We start from the raw sequence: 26,742 nt of genomic DNA, 5'->3' as shown, positions 1-26,742 counted from the left end.
AAAAACTAATGAATGTTTGAAAGCTCATTAGTATGTAAGTTTTTATTTGTCAGACTACCAGATCCTTTGAATACACACTCTATGGGCTGTGTCTGTGGCCCCAGAGAAAACATTTTCTGTCTGATCTGCCTTCTCTCATAAGGGTACCAGGGAGCTTTCCACACTGCTCAGTAACCTAAGGCAAACTGGGCTCCCCAGAGGTGCACACAGCCTGTTCCCAGTGTGTCTTGGCATTCATTCAACATTCTCATATCTTGTGGTATCACATATTAGTCAATATTGGGCCTTCCATTATGTGTCTTCATTTTTTCTACCTCATTATAGTTTTTGCTGGTTTTATTACTTTTTTTTTTTTGAAGTGTTCAATTCTTAACTTTTGTTTTCCTCCTTTAGCTTCAACGTGGTCGTAGCATGTCAGTTTGTGTCCCCCACCTTCCTGCTCTTCCCTGTATGTCCTGCATCCCTCTCAGTGCTCCTTGCACCCCACCACCAGTGCTGTCTGCACCTCTTTCTCCTTTCTGCCTTCGGACTGTCCCTGAAGAAACCTTTGCAGAAAAGCTTTCTAAAGCCCTGGAAAGTGTCCTGCCCATGCACTCTGCCTCTCCACGCAAGCATCGACGCTCCAGCCTGCCCTCCCTCTCTGTCAGTCCTGTATGTGTTACCATTTGCCTCCTGGCGCAGTAAGATAAGTTATCATTAAATACATCCTGGGCTCTGGGCATTTTTAAAGGGAGAAATTGAAGAGTCAATTCCTTATATTGTGCTGCTGGAATATTGATTTTGTTATTTGTTTCTATGAAGCAGTACATGTAAACATCAAACAGTGGCTGACTGCTTGTTTCTTGTCTTCTAGGATAGTATAAATGTAAATTACCCAGTTGTACCACAGAAGGTAAAGGGAAGTCTAGTTCGTATTAGCCAAAGTCAGAAGTTTTATTTTTCAATTTCTAAGTAAACAACGAATGTTAATTAAACCCTTCAAAAAACAGCCAGCTTTGAAAGCCTGATTGCTGTGGCTGCTTACTCTTAAAGCTTTGGCTACCTGTGATACTGATATTAGATATTTAGAGTATGAATACCTTTGAGGCCTTTTTTGTAAATTCTTATCAGAAATGCCACTTCAACTGCTTCTTAATGGGAAGAAACAGTAGTTTCATGTTTCTTAGAAAGTCAGATACAAAAATAACGTGCAGTAGAGGAGATAGTTACTTTTCCATTTTGAGCTTCAGTTTACACAAAATAAGAAGCAGTTTTGTGTAAAGTGGAACCAGGTTTAGAACATAGGAAAGGTACTTAATCTGTAGGAACCTCTCATTAGTCGGTCAATATGGAAATTTGCTGCTGCTTTTCCGGACAAAAGAGGCTGGGGAGAAAGTAAACAGTGTGGAAACAGCAACTTGAAAAAGTCATAAATGCCATTTGTCTTGGACAATATATTTACTACTGACTCCTACAAGGTTTTTTTCCATTAGGGAAGAGAATACATTGTCTCTGGGCATACTGCAGGCAGACAGGAAAAGATGTAAAATTACTAAATTGTTTGATGTTCTTACATAGAACTCTCTTTAGTGAAATATTCCCTACAACTCTTAAATAAGATGAGCCTCGTCTGAAGTGGTACCTCAGATGGAGTGGAATTGTCTGAGGACTCTGCTGTTATTAAACTTGTGAATGTCTTATTGCCCAGGCAAGGGTTAAGTTTTTTTCAGTGAGTGCTAATTTTCTTTATGAAAGGGTATGATCATAAGTGATTAAATGGTCAATTTTGTCTTATAAAAGGTTTATTTTTAACTTTTTGGATAGGATACAGAACACACTAGCACTGTGGGTTTTGTATTGGAAAATACTAATATCTAATGCCATCTTCTAAGTGTAAATTAGAGGCTCTGTATTGTTGCTGCTCTCAAGTTCTGAATTTCATATTCCACATATGGCAGTGACCTCAGGGGGTTGATTGGATTTCAAGCTCTGATCACAATGGATAGGCCATGACAGCAAGTCTCATTCCATTGTCAGGAGCAAAATTGGTTTCTTTTTGTGAACTATTGGAATTGAACTGGAAAAGCAGCTCTAACACCAGCAAATGTTCCCAATTGTAGCTATGCCTGCCATGGATGTATTTAATGGATATTTACAACTCACCTAAATTTCCTAAGTACTGTATGTTTTTGACCATGAATTGAGTATGAATTCTATAAAGTTACTTCGCAGAACTACCTAGTGAACTGTGCATGTTGATGTGCTTTCACTTTTAATGTATGAATTACCTGTCTTGTTCATGTCAATACAGCCTCAGCATCCTCGTGGGGGAACACCACCGTTCCCAGATTCACAGATATTTTTCCCAAACGTTCATGAACGGCCGGTGTCTTTCTCGCCACCACCTGTCTGCCCGCCGAAGGTGGCAATTGCTCAGCGGCGCAAGAGCACTTCATTTTTGGAAGCCCAAACTTGCCACTTCCAGCCATTGCTGAAGACTGGCCAGAGTTTAGTTCCACCTGGTGGTAGTCCCACCAATTGGACTCCAGAGGCATTTGTTATGCTGGGCACAGCAGCTCAGAGAGTCGCTGGAGAGCCTCTGCATGTGCAAGTTAATCCTGTGTTTGAGCAAGCTCCTGTCCACAGTGACTATAGATCTGGACCAGCACCTCCAGAGGATGCTCACTACAGGATGCATCCAGAAGCTGTGTATCTGGTGGGCATGCACTATCCATCACAGGTATCGGAGCAGTATGATCCAGTAGCTTATACCTCTCACGCGACTGAACAGCATTTGAAGCAGGTCTCTGAGTCAAACCATGGGCAAGGTGGTCCTCCACAAAGCTCTGTGTTCGACTTTCAATCGGGGCAAACATACCTGGCAAGACACATTCAGAACCTGAGGCTGGATTCTGGGGTGGGTCCTCTTTCTCCATTATCCAGTGTTTCAGCTCCCCTGAGTGCAGAGCCAGCTCAGATGACGTTCCACCAGGTATTTGTTCCGCACTCGGCCCCGGCTGTGCTCTCTCACAGTGCTGATGGCAGAGCGAGCTGTGTCTTTGAGTTCCATGTGCACACACAGAGCTCTGCTCCGGCAGAAGGGGCAGCTTTACCCCCACGGGCCTACAGGAGTCGCCGGGGCTCTATGGAGAGCGGCCAAGAGGAGTCCAGCCAAGGCATAGGGTCGCATGGTCGGCTTCAGCCTGTGACAGAGGAGCAGTGTAACTATCTTGGTGCTGGGCTAGCGGGTCCCAGAGGGGGCTCTGCCAGGCGCAGCTGGCCAGAAGGAAGCCCAGAATACTCCAGTGATTCCTCACAGCTGACTTCCTCTGACACTGGTGATTTCCAGTCTCCTCCCCCTACAGGGGGATCATCTTCTGCTTTTGGTTCAGACTTCTCATTGCCCATTGTTCAGCTGCCTCAGAAGGTGTTGCAGGAGTCGCAGCTCTTCATCTGCTTCCCCCAGGGAGCCTCAACTCAGCAGGCCTTGTCCACCTCGCTTTCATCAGGACCACCTGCATCCTATCCTCAGGTTACAGGAGCAAACCCTTCCACAATTTCACTGCTTTTTATAAGTCATACTAAAAAGGAAACCTTGCTTTTAGACCTGCTCCATGTGGTTCTAAGAATTAGCATTCGTGGGGGTGTCTTTCCACTGAGTCTATACTAGGATCTCTTTAACTTAAGCAGGTTGCTATGAAATAATGAGGCATTAGCAACCATTTGGTCTGTGTTCAGATTTGGCTGAAATATTGGCAGGGCTGTTGTGTTAAAAGTAAAAAATGGTCAGTATTCCTCCTGGGACTGGCTGCTCTTTTGGTGAGAGATTGCAGGAGTACCAAATTGGCTTTTAAACAGTGGTTTTAATGAAACGTATCTTCACAGTCAGAATCAGCAGTGGTAGTACAACTTGCTTTGTGTTTCTGTTGCTGCTCTTTAGCCATTTTAATGTTTATTAGAGGTTGAAATTTCATACAAATAATGTTTCTTTAGACAACAAGGTTATTTTGGTGACTGTCCAAAATGCAAGAGCTTTTTCTAGACTTGGGGAAAGAAAGTGGGAAGAGAGGAATGGAAGGAGCTGTGTTATGTATGTGTACATGGATTTGGAAATGTATTTGTTGAAGAAGTATTTGAAGAAGCTAAACAGTGTGAGTAGTCAATTAATGGCACAAACAACTGTTGCTAGTTGGTATTGCCACCCTATAAGCCTTATATAGTGTCCTTTTAAATAGCAAAATTTGAGGCCTGAAGCTTAGTTTGGAGATGTGTGTTTTATCAGCATATGTGATATTTGCATTTGCAATGGTCACTCTTCTGTACACTGTGAGGTGTGTGTCTATATACATTGTGTCTGCACTCCTAGTCTGAAGTCTCATAACTTTCTGTGAAAAGAGAGGATTTACTTTAAGTAGACTTCTCTCTAACATCTTTTGTCCTTGGAATTGGGGGCTTTGACATTTTAGTTTCTGGAGTATTAGCAACTTTGGGATTTGTGTGAAGAAGAATAATAATTTTCCTGTGTTAAGATCAATAGCTAAGTATTTAAGGCTTTCTGTAAGGGATATTAAAGGTGTTTTAGTAAAGCTGGAACAGCTTTCATCACTAGTCTAATAGGTAACAATTGCTGTGCTGTAGAGATTGTAGTATGAATCTGCTCCTCAAAACTTTGGAAACTACATGGGGATTTTTTTCTCCATAAACCTTTGTTAAATTCAGGAGGGCAATTCTGATGGATATAAAATACGTCTGGAAAACAAAAAAAGAGATCACTTTTTTGGCAAAATATAAGTTCTGGAATCTTTTACCTAATTCATTAGAAGGTTAGAATTTGAAACCCTGAGTCAATGTCAGCACGTTGCAGCATGTTACAGCAGTGGGATGTAGCACATGTGTACATCCTAGCAAGGAAGGGCCTGAAGCTTCTGAAACAGCAAAGAAAAAAATGGTTCTCTTCAATGGCAGTCTCCTTTCCCCAAATTTTCCATAATTAGAAAAGTATGGAATTTTAACAGATTTGTTCCTAATGAGCTTCTGCAAGGTGAATGATCACAACATTAAGGAATTTTCATAGATATTTCTGGTATGATACATATGCACCAGATATGCTTCTTACAGAGGCAGTTCACCCAAGTGGTACATGCTGAGGGAACTCATCTTGAGGTCTTTGTCTAGTTCTCTCCCAAGAGCTGCTAAAGAAATACAGTTGTCACAAAAAGCAATAATGCAGATCCTGGGATCTGATAAAAAAAATTCAGCCACACAAATAATAATTGAAGTCCATTCCATTTTCCTCTGCATCTTCCACATTCATTTGTATGTCACCTGTCCATTTTTTTCGTTGCTTACTCAAATTCTGTCTTAGCTAGAATGTGAACCCTCATATTTCTCCATATCTGATTCTTGGTAGCCTTTGAATGGTGGTGACTCTGGAAATGATTATTAGCCTGTGTTTTGACATGCCTCTCAAAGGAAATTCATTATGTGTACTGGGTACTTTGGAATTGGTCTAGAATTCTGTGTATTTTCATGCTTGATTTTTTTATGGATAGTTTTATTTCCGTGTAGTCTCCTTTTATTGCCCCACCTGGCTGTGTTTAGAGCACATGTAAAGGTAAAACTTAATGCATCTATTTCCAGTTACCATACCAAGGCATCCTGCTCTTAAAGCATCACCAGTGGAAGAAGAAGCTGGTAGGCTGATCTGTCTCATGTTGAGGGGCATGTGGGTTGCAGAGTCTTTCTATATTGGTTATTTTGGAAGACTGAAAATGAAGTTCAGAACTCCTCCAGATCACTCTGCTTGGTTCTGGTTGTCGTAATGAAATTTAGCCAGAAAGATTGCTTGTCAAAAAGGACAAGCTAGAAACCTATTCCAGGCAGAAATTATTTTAACTGCCTGCAGCAGAAACCATGGAGATTTTCGCAGCTGATTCTCTTTTTGTTTCCCTTCAGACACAGGTGCAAGGCCAGCCAGCCTCAAGCAATGCATCGGTGCCATCCCAGCCTACTCAACACACTCAGCAGGTAAGATCACAGTTCCTAAACTCAGGACTCACAGTATAGAATTTTGATGACTCTTTTAAGAGCAATTAACTACTTCTGTCACAATTTGACCCATAGTTTTGCAGCAAAGGAGTCCTCTGGTTCTCACCCAGTCTAACATACTATGAGATACACATTGACTTTGAGATTTATTTTAAAAATCATATTAATGCTTGTTTTCCCATGCATGTCTTCCTCAACTTCCACCTGAGCTTGCAGTGGTGGTCCTTTTCAAGGGGAGACATATCAGGATTTGCAGATCAGACTGTCTAGACAGGCAGACTTTGTTCTTAAGATTTCTTCTAACTGGAAATCTGATCTGCAACATTCTCTAAACTGCTTTGTCTTCCTTTATAGAATCTTCATTCTTGGTTTCACAGGTGAGAGAATTCTCTTGCAAGATTTGGTGTCAATAATGGAATTTATTAGTAATGCTAATAAGTAACTGCTAAAGCTTAACTGACTTGGTATATTCTGAAGAACCACTGAGATCACTTAGGAGAGAGTAAACAACAGAATTTAAGTAGGCTATGCTTTAAAAAACCTCTGTTAGAGGGTAACACAGCTTCTTCCTCTTTTTTGTGCTGCAGAGTGCACAGCAGCCAGCCTCTTCCCAACAGCCTGGACAGTACCAGCTGCAGCAGCCCTCAGTTTCTGCCAGCACCACTCCTGGACAAACTGTCTCTCAAACTCAAACTTCACAGATCATGCCAATGCCTCAGGCAGCAGCTGGGACACAGGTAAACAAAATTCTTTCTAGCAGATTGTTTTTTTTCTTCTTCTTCACAGCTGGTAGATTCAATATGCTGCTGCTTTCACTTTGTCATCTTTCCTAATGGTTTCAAAACATTCATCCAAACAAGAGTATTCTTACTATACTATACAAGAGTATTATACTATAACTGCCAGTTTTGTTGGAAAATGTGTCGGAAACCCTTTTACATGTGGTAGTCGTGAGTAATTTGAGGGAAGGAGAGCACTTCGATGCACAAAGATCTTTAAATTGTCAAAAATATCAGGAGGCATATTGATGAATGGTGTACTGTGAACTGATGTTCAGGAACTTGTCATTTCTCTGTTTCCCATCCACTGTCTATCTTCTGCACCATTACATGTATAAAACATATTCACTTATTTAGGTAGTGAACTATAGGACTCCTTTCTTCATTCTGTCATCTTTCTTACTCAGCTCTTCTCCTTTACTTCCTGATCAAGAAGCTTCTGTTACTGAATATTGCTTCATTTTGGCTCATATCTCTGTTGAATGTGTGAGCCGCGATTTTGTTTTTAAAATTATTGTTTTGTTGCTTGTTCATCTAAACTGCCTTTCCAATTGCATCGTTTGCTGGCTTTAATTGACATATTCCCCGCCATTCTCTGAATGCTGGCTCAGTGGATTTTGATTCTCCTTTGCTTTAGTCCCCATACTCAAAGCTGACAGATTTGTTGTAAGACTTGCCCTTCTTTGCTGTAAGAAGGCAGGCTTGGGTCTGGGGACAGAGCTGAGGGGAATTTGATTCTGTTTATGCACAAATCAGTGCTTCAGGGTATTCAAATGTTGCTCTTTCACCCTCTGTAAGTGTCTGTTTCAAGAGCCTGTTGAGTTCTTCAAGGGAAGTGTTGCAAAGTGAGGACTGTTTGGAACTCCAGCCAGCTTCCCAGCCACTCTGCCAACTGTGCTCCCCAGCCACTTTAACAGAGTGCTGTAACTTGAATAATGCTTTCTTTGACTAATGTGTAAAACTCTGCTTTCCGCAACCCTGCTTTAAAAAAAAAAATCTATCTCTATTTTCTTTACCTCCCCAGCTTCCTGTTTCCCAACCAGTGTCGATCATCCAAGGCGAGCCTCAATTACCTGTTGCAGCATCTTCTCTCCCTCAGCCTTCAGTTGCCCCATCAGTCCCCATTGGTTCTCATTTCCTACCCGTGGGACAGGCCTTGCCAACTTCCGTGGTTCCCCAGTTCCCAGTGTCTCAGTTGCCCGTAGCAGCTCCTCATGTGACAGTGGCTCAGCCAGGTTTCCAGTCACTGCCCATTTCAATGGCAGCTGGCATCAATCAGCCACTGCTCACACTGGCCACGTCTGCTGCGGCAGCTGCTGTTCCTGTAGGACCAAGCCTTGTCCCTAGCCAGCTTCCCACACTGATGCAGCCTGTGGCTCAGCTGCCCAGCCAGGTTCTCCCGCAGCTCCTGCAGCCGACTGTCCAGGCCGTGGGATTGCCAGTCAGCATTGGACAAGCTGCTGAAGCTTCACTTCCTGCTGGAGATGCTCTTTACCAGGTATTGTTGCAAGCCAGCAGACCTCTTCTCCACATTTTTGCCCGTTTCTCTAAGGTACCAGATCTGAGCCGTGTGCCCTGGCCAGCTCACTTCTCATATGAGAGCCATTAAGCCGCTAGGATAAATCCTGTTGTGCGGTAAAGAACCATTTGAAGGAGGAGAGAAGAAAAAAAATTCCTTGGACAACCAGACGTTTTGAATTTTTCATATTTGGCACTGGAATTTCTCTAAAATGACAGAATCATAGTGCAGGGCTTTGTTCAACCACTGTATGAAAGAGGACAGCTATATATTCATGAGAACTGTCAGCTTGGTGAAAAATAAAATAAGAAATTGTAATTTTTAAAAAAGGAGATGTGTGTTGGAAAGAAAATCAATGGCAGCATATTCAACAATGTCAGTATTTCATTCCAAGTCTGGGAAGGGGTGGGACAGGGAATTCATAGCAGTCAGTCAGGCAGCATGGATCTTGGATGTGACGTAAGTACCTGATGCTGGTTGTGAACTGCTGGACTGGTGGGCACAGACTGCTTCAGCGACTTTGTGATCACTCACTGTAAAAGTGGCAACCTGAATAATGATAAACATGTTCCTTTGTTTCTGGGTCAGCTCATTATGAGAGGACAGGAAGAACACAAGAGTGTTTTTGCTATTTATTCCCAAGAAGCAGCAGCAGTTGTATAACATCTGAGCTGTAGTTGTTCAGCCTGAAAATTCTTCAAGCTCATTTTTAATCTCAGGCTTTAAAATCTTAAGCTATATAGGCAGCTGCAAGAGTTGGGAGATGAAGATTGTTTTGCCTAAGACTTGGGACTGTGAGTGGGAATTTGCTTGTTCAGACATGGTGCCTTGCATGCTGGCTGCATGAGCAGTTTGCTCTACTTCTTTGGGAAGATTTTGGGAGTGCCTGAACAAGTACAGAAGGTTGGAACGTGCCTCTGATATTTTTTCTATTACTGTCTTGTTTCCTAATTAACTCTGCCATTCACTGACTTGATTCCCTTATTTCTGTTACAGGGCTTCCCATCTCGTCTGGCACCGCAGTACCCAGGGGACTCGAACGTTGCACCTTCCTCAGCTGTGGCCTCTGCCAGCATTCCTTCTGCTGTGCTGTCCCCTCCCTTGCCCACAGATGCCATGGCCCAGCCAGGCTACCTTGCTCCTGTTGTGCAGTCATATGGGGAACAGAATGTTTTAGTTTCCATGGGCAGCCTGGGAGGACAGGTTCAGGTGCCCCAGCCTCCTGTGAGTTTAGCACAACAGGCCTCATCTGCCTCCTCACAGCAGGCAGTCGTGGAGGTAAATATATGGAATATAATGTAACAGTAGAGTTTGGATGTTTGACTCGTGCAACAGTGTATCTCTGTGGGGAACTAATCCCTTCTTGTGCTTGTCTTCAGTTGGAAGTTAATATTTCAAATTACCTTTTTCTTACAGCAGAATGTCATGCCAATGTGGGGACCTTGTTGCCACTGGTTGTTCTGTTGGGAAGTGAGTGTGCATCCTGCAGGCAAAAAGCAGTAAAACACTTCACTTCTTGCTAGTACTGTAGAACATTTTTGCCATATCAAAGGCAAGCTGCAATCAATAGCCTTTGAGAATCTATCATTATGCCTATTCCTTGCAGCGTGGTTCTTGCAGGGAGAATTGGAATTGTCTTTGTGTTCTGCATTGGCTTGCCTTTTGCACATTCTGTTAGTAAGACTGTGACTGCATGGCCAGCTGTAGTGACATGTGGCAGTAGAAAGGATGTTTTGGCTGGTTTCCTCTCCTAACCCCCCCTCAGGTGATGTTTTGCTTCACTGCAGTTTGCTCTAGAGTATTTAGTAAACTAAAGCTGTCCTAGATGCCAGCTGTTTAAACTTCTAAAAAGGCAGAGCTTTCAGCTTTACAGCTGGTTTGGGAGGAAACACTGAAGACTACTGGGTTGCTTGAAGAGGAACTGTACTCTTTGGGGGGATTCTTGATTGTAGGTTTCTATCCATAGGGTACTCAGGGAGTCTCACAGACTGCTTCTTCAGAGACTCTTCCAGCAACACAGCCTGCTCAGTCTACTCCTTTGGCTTCTTCTATGGATAGGTGAGCACTGCTTCTTTTCACCAGACTGAGTTTCAATGTCATGTGTTAGATTAAACTTCCATGGATAATCCTTAGATTTATTTTTTCACCAAGGATTTTTTTTTTTTTTTTTTTTTTCTGGGAGTGTTCTTGAGGATGTGAGTAACTAAAGTTCCTAGAGGAAAAACAGGGTCATGAAGGGTGGAGTAGGTTGTGGTTTATGGAGGAAATAAGTAAGATTGTGTATAGTGATTAACTTTATTTGTCATGTCAAATGGATCATAAGAGACAGGTTTTTTTGTCCTTTAGGCACTTAAGCAGAATTCAAACTCCAGATAACTTGAAAACATAAGATAGATTTGTACAACTCAGCTTGCAAGAAGTGTAGCAAAACAATTAGAGTTAGAATTTCTATTCTGAAGTGTTAACAGGACTCTTCCTCTACTCTATGATTAACGCACATATGCCACTTCCCAGCACAGAATATCATGTGGTGGGTTAAAGGGTATTGTTGCAGTTATGGAATGCATGGATACTAAAAGGAAGTTGCCTTTTGTTTCTAGTGCACATTCTGATGTTGCTTCAGGATTGAGTGATGGCAACGAGAATGTCCCAGCTTCCAGTGGGAGGCACGAAGGGAGGACAACGAAACGTCACATGCGCAGGTCTGTGCGCAGTCGCTCTCGCCATGAGAAGACTTCCAGGCCGAAACTGAGAATTCTAAACGTGAGTATTTTTTATTTTAGGGACAGTTCAGTAGTAATGATATGCTTTTGACCCTCTACAAGCATTCCAAATATTGTCTGTGAAGAGCTTTTTGGAGCATTAGATGTGGCAAAATTGGCCTGCTTAGCTACCAATGGTTCCGCACACTATTCCAGAATATTTAATACATCCTCAGGCAAAAATCATGGCACCATTTGTTAGACTGGCAAGATAGAACATGTTTGTATTATACCAGTTAGTTTGTCTCAGTGAACTTTAAAATCTCAGCAAACTTAGATTCTTATGCTTTTGGTTTGAAGCATTATTTTCTTTCCTTCAGGTTTCAAACAAAGGTGATCGGGTAGTGGAATGCCAGCTGGAGACGCACAATCGGAAAATGGTTACTTTCAAATTTGATTTGGATGGTGATAACCCTGAGGAAATAGCTACAATTATGGTAAGATACATTTTAGAGATGGAGAATCCAGTCAGTTGTTTTTTTGGTTTCTGGTGTAGAATTGGTCTCCCATGTAGCATGGTTATCTCACAACTAGGAATTTGGCAGTAGTTTAGCAATCTGATTGTGAATTAATGTTACATATGCAAGTTACATGAAAATTTGTGTCAGTTTTTACCTTAGAATTGAGGTTTTTATCAAGTAAAAATACTGCTTCTGTTTTTTTGGTTGGTGGGGTTTTTTTGTTTTTTTTTTTTCCAATCTGACATTTTCAGAACTGCAAGCATCCTTGTGGAAGTGCCAGGTTAAAAAAATTCTGTTTGTTTTTCTAAGAGCAGACATTGCTAGATCTTATTTTTCCAGTGTTTCACCATCGTTGTCAATTAAAATAGAAAGATTCTGTCTTTAAACTAAGAAAGGGGAATTACATTTTGGGTTTTGAAAGTACATAGTGACTGATGCTGCTTTTGACTTTTATCAAAAGAAAAGGCTTCTGCATTCAATATATGATTGAGGCACAGGAAAGAATTTGTCCTATAGAGATACGTTTAAGTGAGCATATTGAGTAGCATAGAATAGAATCTCCATTTCTTTTATTTTTAATTTAAACTCTTATTTTTGGTCTGGTACAGTCTAAATAAGCCTGAGATGGTTTTAGTGTTGCTGAAGTGGGAGGATGACAAAACACAGTATCTTTGGCCAGCTTCTTGGGCACCTGTGCAGTGTTTGTCTTTTGCTTAGAGAGGTGGCAGGGTCTGAGTTGGTGTGTGCTGGATTTGTGCTTGTCACAAGGAACCAAAACAGTGATATGGGAGGAATTCTCTGCCACTAATGGCTTTCTGAGAAAGAAGTAGTTTGTTCTTGCCTAAGTACATATATTAGCCCAGTCAATAACATGAGGTCATGTGCCAGAAAATATGGAGAGTACACCAATGCCTTTCTTCACCTTAAACCTAAAGTGATCCTGTGGAGAAATAAGAGTATGATTTATGAAAACTAAACGAGCAAAACCAAAACTAAGGCACAAACACTCTCCAGGCAACTAAAGTAGGAAATACTTAAAGATGAGTAGATGCAAGATAAGTGAACTTTGCATCCAAAATGCAGTCCCATAATTAAGTGTGCAACCAGATTTAAACATCTGAATCTGGAACATTGTGCTCATTGATTCCTTGTTGACTATTGAGCAAACTTTAGATTGCAAGACTTTCTTGTTTACTTTTAATCATAATACTGTTAGGCATATCCCATGTAGGTGCCTGTTGGTCCTAGACTGCAAATATTGAAGATTTCTTTAATTATTATTCTGCATTGCAAAGGGTGATATAAGCACATCATGCCTGACTTTCCTTTTCTTGAACCAGGAATTTTTCTTTACTTGAATCCCAGGAATTTGATGTAAAGTAATGTCTCAAGCTTTTCCTCTGAGACACTTTCTTTTTTCCAGCAGAGACTCTGTGACTGACAGCTTTACTTCTGTTTCATAGATTCTCTGTGGGTTTTGCCATGCATAATTTCAGGAGACAGAATACTCTCATGGGTTAGACCAAATAAAAAATACCTTTCTAACTACCAAGTGTACATGTTTAAACTAGTTTTGTCCAACATAAGCAAGAGAAGTTATTTTCATAACACAATACAATGTATTGCAGCTAGACAGGCTGAGCAATCTTTCCCTGTATTTGGAACATAATTCATACTGGCTTTTTATGTACCACAGCCAGACTTTAAATCAGTGATGTACAACGTGTATAGAGAAGTTGTATATGGCATGAAAAGAGAGAAGCACAGAAGACATCTTGGAATACAGAATTTTCAATTTTTTTTATATTATAGTTCTTGTTAAATGTGTCTTTTAGTGAGTGCACATTGCATTCATTAGACAGGAGGAACTGCAGTAAGATAAGGCTGCTAATTTTAAATTTCCCTGTGCTAAGCAATGATTGAGGTGACAGTGTGATGAAGAAGTGAGATTGAATGTTGTTCCACAGCAAAGATTAAACCAGGGCACGCACTTCTGTGCTGGAGATAATTTGAGAAACAATTGCTTTTCTTTAAGGTGTTGCCACTTTCATCTTGTTCAGAAGAGCAGCAAAGGGAAGACAAACATTAGCACCAAAAGTAAATTGTAGTTCTTCAGTATATTGTTCGTGGAAAATAAATGCTGCTTTGTTCTTTTACAGGTGCAGAATGAGTTTATTTTAGCAACAGAGCGAGACTCATTTGTAGAACAGGTACGAGAGATTATTGAGAAAGCTGATGAAATGCTCAGTGAGGATGCAAGCGTGGAGCCAGAAGGGGATCAGGGCTTGGAGAGCATGCGGACAAAGGATGACGGCTTCTTCCCGGGGTCACAGGTATGTGAAGGACAGACTGCCTCAGCTCTTGGTATCTTCCATTTGGGTGGTATGGTTTTGTGAATAGAGCTAGCTAGGAATAGAAACTTCCTGTCATGAGAGATATCAAAGATCAGTAATTAAAAGATAAAAAGAGAGAGCTTCATATCAGAGTGAGAGCCTAAAATTGAGTTAGAAAGCTAAATAACAGACCTCTTACTTTTTGATGTGTTTGAAGACTTCCGAAGCTGCTGAATCTGCTAACAGTCCACTAAACAGACAGTCTTAAATGGTGATGCTTCTTGGATTTGAGATTATTGTGAGGTAGGACAGTAAAACCCCAACCCTCTGCTCCTCACTAAATATTGAGAGCCTGGTCTCAGGCCCTTCACCCAGTGAAGTACTAAGAGATTGGATAACTTGGTTAGGAAACACAGGTTTTGAAACTGCTGGGTGCTGAAAGCATTCAGGTGACATTTCCTGAATATCTGCCTTAATTACACCCAGAACTAGTTTGAAACATCCATTTATCTGCAGGATGTTTAAGGAAATCAGTTGGATTTCCAAAAGAATTTTTAGATCAATTTGTTAATTGACAGTCACTAAGCTGACAATCTCTAAAAATGATGTAGCTGACATTTATCTGGGCAGAAGTCCTCTAGTTTGGTGATGATGCTTGGGTCCCAGGTACTACTGCTTCCCTTAAATGCCCACATTTCAGTAAGGTAGCATTTTAAGAACTATCTTGTGGGTTTCTGTTTCAGAATAGAAGTTTAAATTTTATCTTACTTTACAGAAATTAGAGTTCAAACAGCCAGATCCTACATCTTCCATGCCACAAAGAATAGGTAAGTCTTTTGTGATTTTTTTCAACAGTTATCTTTTTCTGTTTCAGCGGATGGGTGCAGCCAAGTTTTTATTTTGTATGATGGAGTTCACATTCCATATTGCAGGTTATGTATTTAGTCACAGCCCTGTCTCACTAAACATCCACCTTCTTTTTGTTTAGGGGTTCCCTCTAGCTCCTTTACCCAGGTTGTTCATTCTGCGGGAAGACGGTTCATTGTCAGCCCTGTCCCTGAGAGCCGATTGAAAGAGCAGGGCTTTTTCACATCTGCTGCTGCTGGAGGAAGTGAAACTTCAGATATGGGTGAGTTCTCCAAACTCTTAAAAGCTGATGCCTAAGACATGTTCATCAAAACTGTGAAGTTAGTTAACTAACTTTCTCTCAAAATATGTGGGGAAGTAGGGAGCTGTCCATGCTGTAAGAGGTGACCGTAATTTGGGTCACACCATGCAGGATTCTTGGAGGAAAAGTGCTGATGAGCTGTCTGCAACACTCTGGAACCTTAATTCTGTATTTTAATATAAGCCTGGATTTGTGTGTTTTGTTGTTTTGGTGGGGGTTTTTTGTTTGGTTTGTTGGAGGGGGTTTTTATGCTAGTCTTAGTCTAACCATAGACAATAATACTGTAATGAATTTTTCATAAATAATGAATAGGAAAAGGACTGATAATTTTCTTTTTTTCTTCCAGTTGCAGCATCTCCTGTACATGGTCCTGGAATGAATCTCTCCCACTCAGCATCATCACTGAGCTTGCAGCAAGCTTTCTCTGAGATGGGGCATGCTCAGATGACAGAAGGACCTAGCACAGCTCCTCCAGTGTTCAACCAAACAATGCCACCATTTCCACCTGCACTTTCTACCATGGCGGGCAGTGGTGCAACTCCTGCATCTGTGGCTACTTCTTCAGTATCTGTTTCCTCTAGCACTGGTGTTTCTCTTCCAGGATCTGCTACTTTGCCTTCAGAAAATGCAGCTCTTGGAGTTGCACCAAGCACAAGTGTGCCAAGCTCTATTTCTCCACCTCCAGCCTCACAATCTGGACAGCAATCGACAGGTGTCGCTTCCAGCGTGAGCGCCCCTGCTTCTTTCTCCTTATCTGCCACGTCCCAGCCAGCCCAGCCAGTGACTGCAGACATTGCTCCCAGTATCAGCACACCATCGTCCTCGGCACTGCCATCTGCCCAGGTTCCTGGTGTCACTGCTTTTGGTGCTGCTGCACCAGCTGTGACATCTCAGTCTACTCCACAGATTGTGAGTAGTATGGCAGCACCACAGACGTCTGTTGCCCCGTCTCTGGCTCAGAACGTGGCTTTGCAGCTTCCCCAGCTCAGCAGCAGTGGCTCTGTGTCCAGCCTGGCAGAAACAACAGTTGTCAGCGCTCCACAGTCACTACCTGAGAGTGGGAACTCTCTGGATAAATCACATCCCTGCAATGCAACTGGCTTATCTCTTCCAATCTCTGCACCTTTATCATCCTCGATTGCATCAAGCATATGTGGTTCAGTCTCTCAGCCAGTGATCCATCCCTTACTTGTTCCATCAGGAATTACATCAACACCTGTCCTACCCCAGATTTCAGGTGCAACACCAATGTTGCCCCAGGTTCCCTTACCTGGTGTCTTGCCACAACCGGTCACTAACTTGCCTGCAGTACAGCAAACTTTGATCCACAGCCAGCCTCAACCAGCTCCATTGCCCAACCAGCCTCACGTGCACTGTCTGGAGGCTGATGCTGATGCTCAGTCTAAAGCCCCTGGTATTGATGATATAAAGACCCTGGAAGAAAAGCTACGCTCTCTCTTCAGTGAGCACAGTAACGTGGGCACGGTGCATCCATCAGTGTCTCTGGAGACCTCGCTGGTGATGGAAACAACAGTTATTCCTGGCATCCCAACCACTGCTGTGGCACCAACCAAACCCCTGACATCCATTAGCACTTGTATACCTCCAAGCAGTTTGCCTCTTGGACCAACTGGCTTGCCAGTGCTGACTCCAGTTGCCACTCCTGGGCAAGTGATCACCCCAGCCAGCTACATGTCAGCCTCGAGCAGCATCACCACAGCAGCAGTGAAACCAGGGAGCTCTCCTTCAAAGCCCCCTCTCAGCAGGGTCCCGGTAAGAAACACAGATCAGGGTAACAAACAGCCTTCTTGGGCGGGATCCTTTTTGTAAAGCAAAATATTTGCTCAGGAAGAAGTTTCTTCATTTTATGTAGTATTGAAAGGTTTATGCTCTGGTTGTTTTTTATGTGTCCCAAGAGGTGTTCTGTTTTGTCTCTAATGGGCAAAAAAAAAGTCCAATTCTGTTTAATGCTTCTGAGGGATGTCTCTTATGTCACTGTTAGTTTTTCTTCTTAAACTACAAACAGTGAGGCAACTGTGGTTTGTTTGGGGTTTTTTCTTGATACTGATTTTTTCAAATAGAATTTTGATGTCTTGCTTTAAAAAGCTTTTTATCTTGCACATGACCACTAGACTGAGATGGTCGGTTGTATATTTCACAACGTGGTGGATTTGAGATAGCATAGTTTTGCTTCCTGTCATGAACCTGTTCTTTGCAGTCAAGGGTGAAACTGGCTGAAAGGATTTTTTTTTTAGGTTCTCTGCTACTTATTTGATACCTGGGTACTGTTTTTGTTATGTTAGATTTATGAGAGCAGGATTTTGAGAAATTTAAGATAGCTGAAAATGGACTCTTTTTTTTTGTGTGTGTTTATTGACTCATGCTCTACAAGCAAAACACACTTTCACAAAGAAATAATGACACAGTAATAACTTGAGAGGTGCTATAGATGTTGTTACCTGCTCACCAACCAGATATAACAACATGTGAAATTTTTTATTAAATGTCTGCCTGCAGACAGCAGGCAGCACATTTCAGTATTTTAAATTATTTTGGTTGTCCTTTCCCTAAATGGAAAAGTAGCCCCTAAATGGAAATAAATTGAAGAAAGTTTCAGGTATTTAACAAACCTGAAACTTTTAATACTTGCTTCTTTTTGTTTGTGTAATGATTTTTTGTACTCATCAACACTTTGTGTTGGTTGTTTTTATCCAGCTTTGCTATTAACCAGTCTCAGGCCATTCAGATTGAGCCAATGCTCTCAGCATCTCCATTCATTAGTAGTCTTTCCCATGTATTCTTTGTAGTCAAAGACAGTAAAAAAATCTCTGCTATGGAAGAGTGGGAATATGTGCCCAAAAAATTGATAAGGAAATCTAGATACAAAGACATCCATTAATATTTCAATGAAATGGAAAATTAGAAAAGAAATATTAGAAAAAAAAGGGAAATGGTATTCATTCAGGAACAGTTGGAGCAGTTAGCAAATTGCTAATTGCAAACCTGTAATTACAAAGACTTGGGTTTAAATGTAATAAATGTTACAGGGTTTTTGATTGTCAGTTGTAGAAATCCAACCTCCTTTCTGAAGTTTTCATTTATAAATTAGGTTTTTTAAACAAAGCTTAATTTTAGTTTGACTTTGTGTTGTTGCTGAGCATTAAGGAGCTTATTGCTTTAGTCTTCTGGGGTTTGCTAGATTGTGTCTGTATATTTATTTTATTTATGGCCAGACTGTTAACTTAGTTAAATGTGTTTCAGTTTGTCTTAGAAATGTATTTAAAGTATGTTTTGCCTCTTACTTATAAACTAAATGATGAAGTTACTGCAGCTTAAAAATTTATCATGCCTCAGAACAGGTAACATCCTCACTTGTGTTCCTGCTGTACAAAAAAGCTGAGCTAATGCAATTCAGCCTGGTTCCTGCTGAAATAGATAACTCTGGAAGTGCATCTTCACTGGGCAGCTCCTGCTGCAATCTGAAGCATTAGTTTAAGCTGTGCTAACACAGTGCAGGGCAGAACTGAGGCCTGTCCTGCAGAGCTCACGAGGCTCTGTGTGTGCTCACACTCCATGGGCACTGTCAGACCTCGAGATGACAGCTGAGAATAAGGATTGCAAATTGTCTTATGGGTTGCTTAATTCCTAGAACTTCCCACTTCCCTAACAATGGAAACAACTAACTGGAATGTGCTGTCTGACCTGGTGAGGAGGCTTTGATGCCTCCTTCTAACCTTTCAAGTCTCTCTAACCCTCCTCCACATAACCTGGATGACTTCCCCCTATCCAGTTGCATGGCCTAATCACCTTCTGTGGGTCATCAGCACCCTTCAGGCTCAAAAACAAGTGGTGGATCAAAAAATTGTTGGGAGAGCTGTACAAATCTGTTTCTCAACAAGGGGAGACATCCTCAGGCACTGACAGTTCCTATTCTCAAGTCATGTTGCTTGGAACAATTTGCTGGAAGCATGCAGCTCACAGTTTCTAATGGACAGTTAACATAGATCTGTTGTAAGGAGACTGAGTACTTCTTGCACCATTTTAGAATTCAGGCTTCTTGGAATAATTATTTTAGCATTTCCTCCAGACTTGAAAATAATATCCCCAAGATACTTAATTCCTGAATACTACAGCTTGTTTAAACTGGAAATGGTGACCACTCAAGGAAAATCTGGATTATAAAATAAAAACAAAGCAAACTTCCCCCAACTTGGTTGCAAAAGTCCCTAAAGACTCTATGCTAACTGTCCAGGAAGGAATTCTCTACAAAAACCAAGAAGTTAAGGCTTGTGTTGTATGACATGACTGACTGTAGCTTGGTATGTGATCCTTGTGTTCCATGTCTGATGGCCGCGCGTTTCCTCTTCGTTATCCATAGGTGCTACCAATAGGTTCTGACCTCCCGGCTGGCACTCCCTCCAGTGAGCAGCTGCCACCTTTGCCAGGACCTTCACTAACTCAGGTGCTACACAACTTGGCAGATTTTATCTGCTTCTTTTCCCTTCAGGGAGCATGTTTCAATTAAACTCTCCATTGCATGTTATTAATGTTCTTGGTTTCCTTTTCTTTTGACTGAGTAACCCCTTTGGTGTAACTGTAGCAGCAGCCTGAGTGGCTTCAGCACTGGGTGTGAGTGACCTGGTTTGGTGGAAGGTGTCCCTGCCCATGGCAGGGCGTTGGAACTGGATGGTCTTTAAAGTCCCTTCCAACCCAAACCATTCTGTGGTTCTGTGCAGCTTGCCCTTTGGGGTGCTGTACCCAGTGCCTAATCAGGCTTAAGGGTTTTACTGTGTTAATCTGAACTTGAAATACTTTTTTTTTTTAATATAATGCAGTGAAGTGTGTGCATAAAACTCTAACCTGTTTACTTTTTGAAAAGAGTATCATAGCAAAATAATACATGAAATGTTTATGAAAATGTAGAATTGCCTTTGTGAATTCCTCATGAGGTTTTGGAGTTTGGTTGTTTCTTTTGATGATTGCCTTTTTGTTTGGTTTTTTCCTTTTTTTTTAATTTTGTGGTTATTACTACATTCTAATTTCACTTGGCTTTAAGATTTGCAAAAAGTTTTTGAAGTTCCTTATCAAAAACATGACTTGAAATGCAGCAGTGGCTTCTCCTGCTTAGCTTCTGTCCTTGTATACAATAGTTAGCTGGGATATTTTGTGTGGTGCTGAGCAATAGAACAAGAGGCAGTGGGCAGAAACTGATGCACAGTTCTGCCTAAACATAAGGAAGAATTTCTTTCCTGTGCAGCACTGGAGCAGATTGTCCAGAGAGGGTGTGGAGTCTCCTTTTTTGGAGATATCCAGTAACCAGCTGGATGCAGTGCTGTGCCATGTGCTCTGGGATGGCTCTGCTTGAGTAGATGACCACTGTGGTCCCTTCCAGCCTGACCCAGTCTGCAATTCTGTGTGGTTTGTACAACTAAGGCAGATGACATCTGAAATTGGAAGAAAAAGGCTTATTCAACTGAAATATTTTCTAAAAGTAGCTCATTTTTACATCTTGATCTTCAAGCCATAAGCCATATTCCTGCCATGTGAGTAGCAGGGAAATGGGTATCTTCTTTCTCAAAACTGAGCAGGAAAAAACCACTTGTTTTTTCCCCCGACTTCAGAGGCAGAAGCTGGTTTATCTCTTGTAGTCAGTTCTTTCTGAAGCATGGTTTTACTGAAGAGAAGACATCAACAATTTGGTGATAATTCTTACCTGCATTCTTCCCATGGTTAGGTGTCAGATGGATCAGGAGACAGCTGGTTAAAATCAATCATATGGAGTTGATAATCCTTTTCATTTTCATTGCTGGAAACTCAGTATATTAGTAGTATTTTCCCCTAAGCTCAAGTGGCACTTGTAGCCACTTCTATGACTCAAGCCACAGTACCCCTGCAAAAGGCTACTTCCTGTTTGTCATAGGTATTTCTGGCAGGATTTGTGGCATGGAAGAGTCACAAATATAGATCTCTTGCTTCTTGTCCTTTGCAAACAACTTAGCGAATTTCACTTCTCATTTGAACTCAGAAGGATTGTCCAGGACTGAGACAAAATTGGAAGAGACCAACTGGATCAAATCTAATTGACTGTTAAGAGCATTTGCTGCTGTCACATAATACTATCTGGAAAATTACTGGCTTGTCTTAAAGTAGATAGGCTTGCCTTCCATGCTGCTTCTGTCACTAGTAGGTGATTACACAACTTTTTCCCTTTCCTTAGTAGCAGACTCATAATTTGCAGTGTTCACGTCATCTCAAGACCAGTTTTGAACAGTCTGTTCCATAGTCTTAAATACTGTTCTATTTATTCCTTAATTGCTTTATAAAGTGTCTTTAGATTAATCTCTCAAGCTTAATTTTGGTCCCTTTGAAATCTTTATTTCCTGATCATTCTGATAGTTCTTTGTTTACTTGAAGCAAAAATCTTCTTGTGAGCATAAGTGGTAAGAATTATTTAGTATTTTCAGGTGAACATCCCCTTTATAGTGTTGGATTAAATTACTTATCACTAAGCAGTTGGTTTTCTGAATGGAGTCATAGAAGTCTGCATCTTCTGCTTTTTTTTTTGTATAATAGACAGGCTTTATTGTTCCTAGGGTTTTTGGTTTTGCTTTGTCAGGGATTTTGTTTTGCACAAGTCAGGAAGAATGTTATCCTGGCACCCAATAGGATAAAGATGCATTCAACAGGTTATCTCTAACTTTCAATGGAAAGTAGTATTTTTATGTTGTCATGATCCCTGCTTCAGTTTTAAAAACAGAGACAATTTTTGGGGGTTTTTTACGTAAAAGACTTGGAAAGATTAATAATCCTAAAGTTTGGATGAAAATTTCTGATCTGTAGGGTCAGAATTGCAACTTAATGGTATCTGACAATACATTCTTCTTTCAGTGTATCTTATGGGCATGGCCCTAATTTAATCATTTTGAGACTTTGGGAGATTTTTTACCTTCAAGATACTTTTAGGTAAAATCTTCTTCCCTTCCTCTCCCCAATCCAACTGACCAAGTTTGAAAAACATCTTGTATTCTAACTGAAACAGCTGAAATCTAATAAGCACACTTGAGAGATTCTGCCCCTCTCCATCCTCTTCAAGTCAATCCATCTATAAAGCCTGTCCGAGGGAACTTGTGAGTTGGGGTTTTTTGTAGGTTGATTGGTTTTGAGTGGTACTGTGGAGTTTTCTTTTTTTTAATTCCAGTTAATTTTCCTGTTCTGTTGTTTTTGAGCAAATAAGTTGCATGAGTTACTTCCAGTCTTACTGGTGCTGTACACATTAAATCTAAATGTGGAGGAAGGAAGCTTGGCAGAAATATGGAAGCTGTAGTGAGTGCTTTAAATTTTAGTATTAAATATGTCTGTTTCTCAACAATGCTGTTATTTTTCCTGGGCTGGGACATTGTTTTACTCATTTCTTTCTCAGTCCCAACAGCCACTGGAAGATCTGGATGCTCAACTGAGAAGAACCCTTAGTCCAGAGACGGTCCCAGTGACATCTGCTCCTGCCTGTGTATGTTTGTAATATTGGCAGTTTAGTTGTCTGAAAAACCTCAGTGTTTTGTCAAAATTGTACTCTTAGGTCACTGCCTTTAATATCACTACACCAGCATTTAGACTTTTAAAAATAAAAATTCAGAGTCATCTTCCAGTTTGTGGGACTGAGTCAACCAAAATCGGGAAAGTCTGTATATTGCAATAGGTTACATCATTTCCTGAGGCTGTTTTTTGGTATTAGTTATTTCAACTTTTCTGGTGATGTCACCAAACTAGAAATGGAAGTGCCTGTGGAATAAGGGGAAGGAGCACTAAACAAGCAATATGTGATAGATCAGTCTAAATTTGGGAGGGATGTTTCAAAGTGTGGATCTGAAATTTTAAAAGCTTCTACTGAATGAAGATAATGATTGACAATCCAAGTGCCTGTTTATACATTATTTCTGCACAGGCCAAGGGATGATCTGCTCACAGTCTCAGGGTTATAAGGCCTATAAAATCTCCTGTCTTGCATTTGTCTTTGGGTCATACTTTGTCCCTGTTGGAAGCAAAAAGAATGTGTAGTATTCAGTATGTTGGATTTGTTGGCATTCAATGAAACTGCGAATTATTTTAATTTATTTTGTTTTCCTTCCTGAACCTGCAGTCTGTGCCCTCAGTAGCATCAACAACAGTTACTGGGCCGGTGTCCACAGCAACACAGCCTCTGAAGGATGGTAAGGCAGCCATGGTTACTTTAGGTGATTTCTCAGCATGGGGATAGAAATCAAAATTGAACACTTGGAAGGTTATATTTTCTACTAAGTCATGGAATGGCAGCTCTTTGAGAGGGTCTTACTAGTTTTTAGTAGCCAGACTGAAATTTTCCACTCTAGGCCATGAGGAGGGGGGATGATGGATACATGTGTGTTGTAGTGACTCATTTAGGATTTAAAGCTGTCCAAAATGTGAAATTAAGACTCACAAAGAGTCACCACTGTGCTGCTAAGGTACAGCATCAGGACATGAAGGAACTGTTTTCTGTCATGTGCTATGTTCCTGGCAACAACAGTAGGACTCATTTTGTGTCATGACACTGTGTTCTCTCCCTTACCTAAGGGTGTTCCATTTCTGTTTGAACAGAGAAACCAAGGTTAAACTACTAAAAATTTAAGAAAGGTAGTAAGAAACCCAGACTTCCTTCTGTCTGCTTTAGGACAGCTGGAGGTTGAGTGGATGATCACCAGTTAAAGTCTGGTTGATCAATGACTTTCAAATCTGCATGAATTGAGTTGGGGGGGAATTAAAACACTTGCAAAATAATCTGAGATTTTCCTATCAGTATTCACCTAATTGTTTTAATTTTTGAAGTCTTGTGTTTTTAAAAGAAGCTATTAATATGGTGCTGAAATTTTTTCTTGAACTGTCTAGTAAACACTGTTCAGCATGCATGTGCCTCTAAAGTTGAGTAACAAACCTTCAGAAGCCAATAAAACCTTGATGGAAAACAAATGAAATATTCTCATTTTGGGACATTGGTGAACTATAATGTAGAATTCATTAATCTGCTGTAGAATGAGTTTTGCCTTTTAAATTTAGCAGGTAAAGGTAAACAAACTGGGAAGTTTCTTGATAAACAGAGCAAGCTGTCCAATAGAACTGATTTAAGAACAGAATGTTATTTCTCAGCTTTGTAACTTTATACTGTCAGTGCACCGAGCAAAATTAGGAGCTGACACCTAAGAGTCCAGCTTGGAAAACTTCAGATAGACTGCTTTGAGTAAACGTGGTTTATGGCATTTCTTCAACTTGCCCCTTTTCTGTGAATAAATTGTCCCCAGTGCTTGTGAAATTTAGGTAATCACTTTGGGTATTGAATCAGAATAGAATAAGCTTTTTGTTTCATAAATTTCAGTTCTATTTTTTATTACTTGTCTATTTCACATCCCTCTTTGAAATCAGTGTGCTTTTTTTACTGTTGCCTGAAAATGTACTTTTGGCAAATATACCGTGCAGGGAAGCTTTGTAGAAAAATGCTTCAACTTAACATTAATAATTAACATTTTAATATTAATATGGTTCTATGAGTCCAGAAGCTTCTTTGGAGTTAACAGATAGTTGAGTTTGAAGCAGATAAAAATAAATGGTTGGAGTTCAAATAAATTGTTGTTCATTGTTGTTGTAATTGCATTCTTCTTTTCCTTAGTTTTGGCAGCAGGTGATGGAGAGAGCAGTGCCGTGGCTGCAGCAGGAGCCAGCGTGCTGAAGATGGGAAGGTTTCAGGTAGGAGGTGCTAAACTCACCTGGCTCTTGGTGCAGCATCTTTGGGTGTTTCCTGCTTGTGCCAGCTCAGTGTGTCCTGTGCAGGACTTTGCTGTCCATGTAGGGCTTGTGAAAGCCCTACAGGTCTGCAGATGCTGTTTCCATTCAGGGCAGAGATTGCACAGTCTGTGCAGGTCTGGAGTTCTGAACACAGGGTTTCATCGTGGCAGGCCTTAGCTGTTGGGCTGTTCTTTCACTAACTGTGCTGGGATGCTCACTCTGCTGTGTCCTGTTAGGCTGCTGTTTCTTGGAATTAATCCTCCACACAGATTACACAGAAATGCTGCTTTGCGTGGCAGTGTTTTGCCTGGAGGGAAGCAGTAGCTTGCTTTGTGGTGTACCTAGGAAATTAGTTATTTTCCCCTCTCAGATGCATCTTACCATTAAAGGGAAATAAAAAAGCATCATGGTAAGGAAAAACTAAGAAAGTCTGCATGATTGTATTTCTATTCTAGGTATCCATGGCAGTGGATGATGTGCTAAAAGAGGGTGACAAACCTGAACCGAAGCCAGTGCAATTTGAAACCACCTCCACTGATTCTTCAAGCTTTTCTGGCAGCAGCCCAGAGAGCACTCTGGTGAAGCAGGCTGAGAGCAGGAAGAGCGGGGCTGTGGCTGCCACCTCCTTGGATGTGGTGGATGGCATTCCTGAGGCAGCTCCTGGGCTCTCACTGCCAGGAGATGCTGCTCAGGCCACCAAGGTCGGGCGCTTCCAGGTGACAACAACCACGGATCAAGTGGGGCGTTTCTCTGTGCTCAAGGCTCAGGATGAGGTCAGCTGTGCCCAGAAAGAGCCAATGACTCTGCCTCTCTCTGTGGGCTTGGAACAAGTTGCTGCTTCAGCTGCAGCTCCCAAGAAAGAGCTGGAGTCAAGGCAGTCCCCACACATGAATGGTCCATCCTCTGATCCGGAGGCTGCCTTTCTGAGTGGCATGGCTAAGGATTTGGATGATGGCTCAGGGAGCCCAGACTCTGTGCAGCACCTGGGATCAAAGATCAGCCTCCCTGTTCAGAGCCTCAGCAACTCCTTCAACTCTTCCTACATGAGCAGTGACAATGAGTCGGATATTGAAGATGAAGACTTGAAGTTGGAGCTCCGTCGGTTACGGGAGAAGTAAGGCTTTGTCTTTGGGTGGTTGTGTATGGAATAGGTGTGATAGGATTAATATGAATAATTAATTAATACTTCCCTTAGCCTTTGCTAAGTGTCAGGAGCCATTGTCAGCATTTATGTGGGAAGTAAGGTTCTTCAGTGGGAAAGCACTATACAGTTATAACAAAAGAGGAATATATGTGTTTGCTGGGCTGAATTTTCTACCCTGTAACCTTATTGTATGTAGAATGCCAGCTGCACTCTGGATAAGAGTGTAGATCTAAGGAAGATTTGGCATATCACTGGGATTAGTGGAAAAAACAGTCCTGTTTAAAAATGACCTACAGGATTCTGCATTTCTGATATGCATTTCTGTTGGCTCTTTTCGTGAAGAGACCTTGTTGGCTCAGAGAAAGAATTTAGAATTAGTGACCTACTAACTTATTTATTTATACTGAAAGCTGAACTTTTTTTTTTTAGGGTAGCTGGCAGTTTTAAATCCTATGTATGCAACTGCTCTGAAACAAATTGTAAGGCAGTACCAGTGTAGAAGTCTCCGAGGCAATATGTCTGAGAAAATGAGTGATCTAGCTATTCCTGTAGCATTTGAATGCTTTTTTTGTACTTCTGTTTATTCTGGTTTTGTGATTGCAACGTTGGGAACTTAATTTTGGAATTCTAGCCAGGGCTAGAGCACACTGGAAAATGCAAGTGTTCTGCCATGTGTATTCAGTGGTTATTTGTGGGAAAGATTTATTTCCTGCTTTCTTAAATGTTTGAGAATTTGACCAAAGAAGCATCTCAGGCT

At 41.2% G+C, this 26,742-nt stretch overlaps 1 protein-coding gene across 18 annotated transcripts in view; it reads left to right on the top strand.

The window, feature by feature from the left end:
• The window catches only part of WNK1 (WNK lysine deficient protein kinase 1), a 96,966-nt gene that overhangs the window by 58,772 nt on the left and 11,452 nt on the right, over positions 1-26,742 (top strand). For 8 of the 18 annotated variants that reach the window (XR_015803636.1, XR_015803635.1, XR_015803634.1 and 5 more), the window contains exons 9-26: positions 394-651; positions 2,291-3,511; positions 5,935-6,006; positions 6,615-6,764; positions 7,831-8,304; positions 9,322-9,603; positions 10,292-10,383; positions 10,926-11,088; positions 11,408-11,524; positions 13,708-13,881; positions 14,657-14,708; positions 14,870-15,010; positions 15,396-16,822; positions 19,428-19,511; positions 22,470-22,556; positions 23,187-23,256; positions 24,726-24,802; positions 25,297-25,955. Coding sequence is in view for 15 of the 18 variants with exons in the window: in XM_088164639.1 (XP_088020765.1) it covers positions 394-651; positions 2,291-3,511; positions 5,935-6,006; positions 6,615-6,764; positions 7,831-8,304; positions 9,322-9,603; positions 10,292-10,383; positions 10,926-11,088; positions 11,408-11,524; positions 13,708-13,881; positions 14,657-14,708; positions 14,870-15,010; positions 15,396-16,822; positions 19,428-19,511; positions 22,470-22,556; positions 23,187-23,256; positions 24,726-24,802; positions 25,297-25,955 (5,600 nt within the window). In the remaining 3 variants the exon portion in view is untranslated. The remainder of the gene's footprint in view (positions 1-393; positions 652-2,290; positions 3,512-5,934; positions 6,007-6,614; positions 6,765-7,830; positions 8,305-9,321; positions 9,604-10,291; positions 10,384-10,925; positions 11,089-11,407; positions 11,525-13,707; positions 13,882-14,656; positions 14,709-14,869; positions 15,011-15,395; positions 16,823-19,427; positions 19,512-22,469; positions 22,557-23,186; positions 23,257-24,725; positions 24,803-25,296; positions 25,956-26,742) is intronic. The other 10 variants (XM_088164646.1, XM_088164645.1, XM_088164640.1 and 7 more) reach the window with 6 other exon arrangements.

Source organism: Sturnus vulgaris, chromosome 5 (assembly GCF_052056855.1).
Source record: "Sturnus vulgaris isolate bStuVul1 chromosome 5, bStuVul1.hap1, whole genome shotgun sequence".
In the NCBI taxonomy this organism is placed as follows: domain Eukaryota; kingdom Metazoa; phylum Chordata; class Aves; order Passeriformes; family Sturnidae; genus Sturnus; species Sturnus vulgaris.
This window is presented reverse-complemented; position numbering and strand designations above follow the sequence as displayed.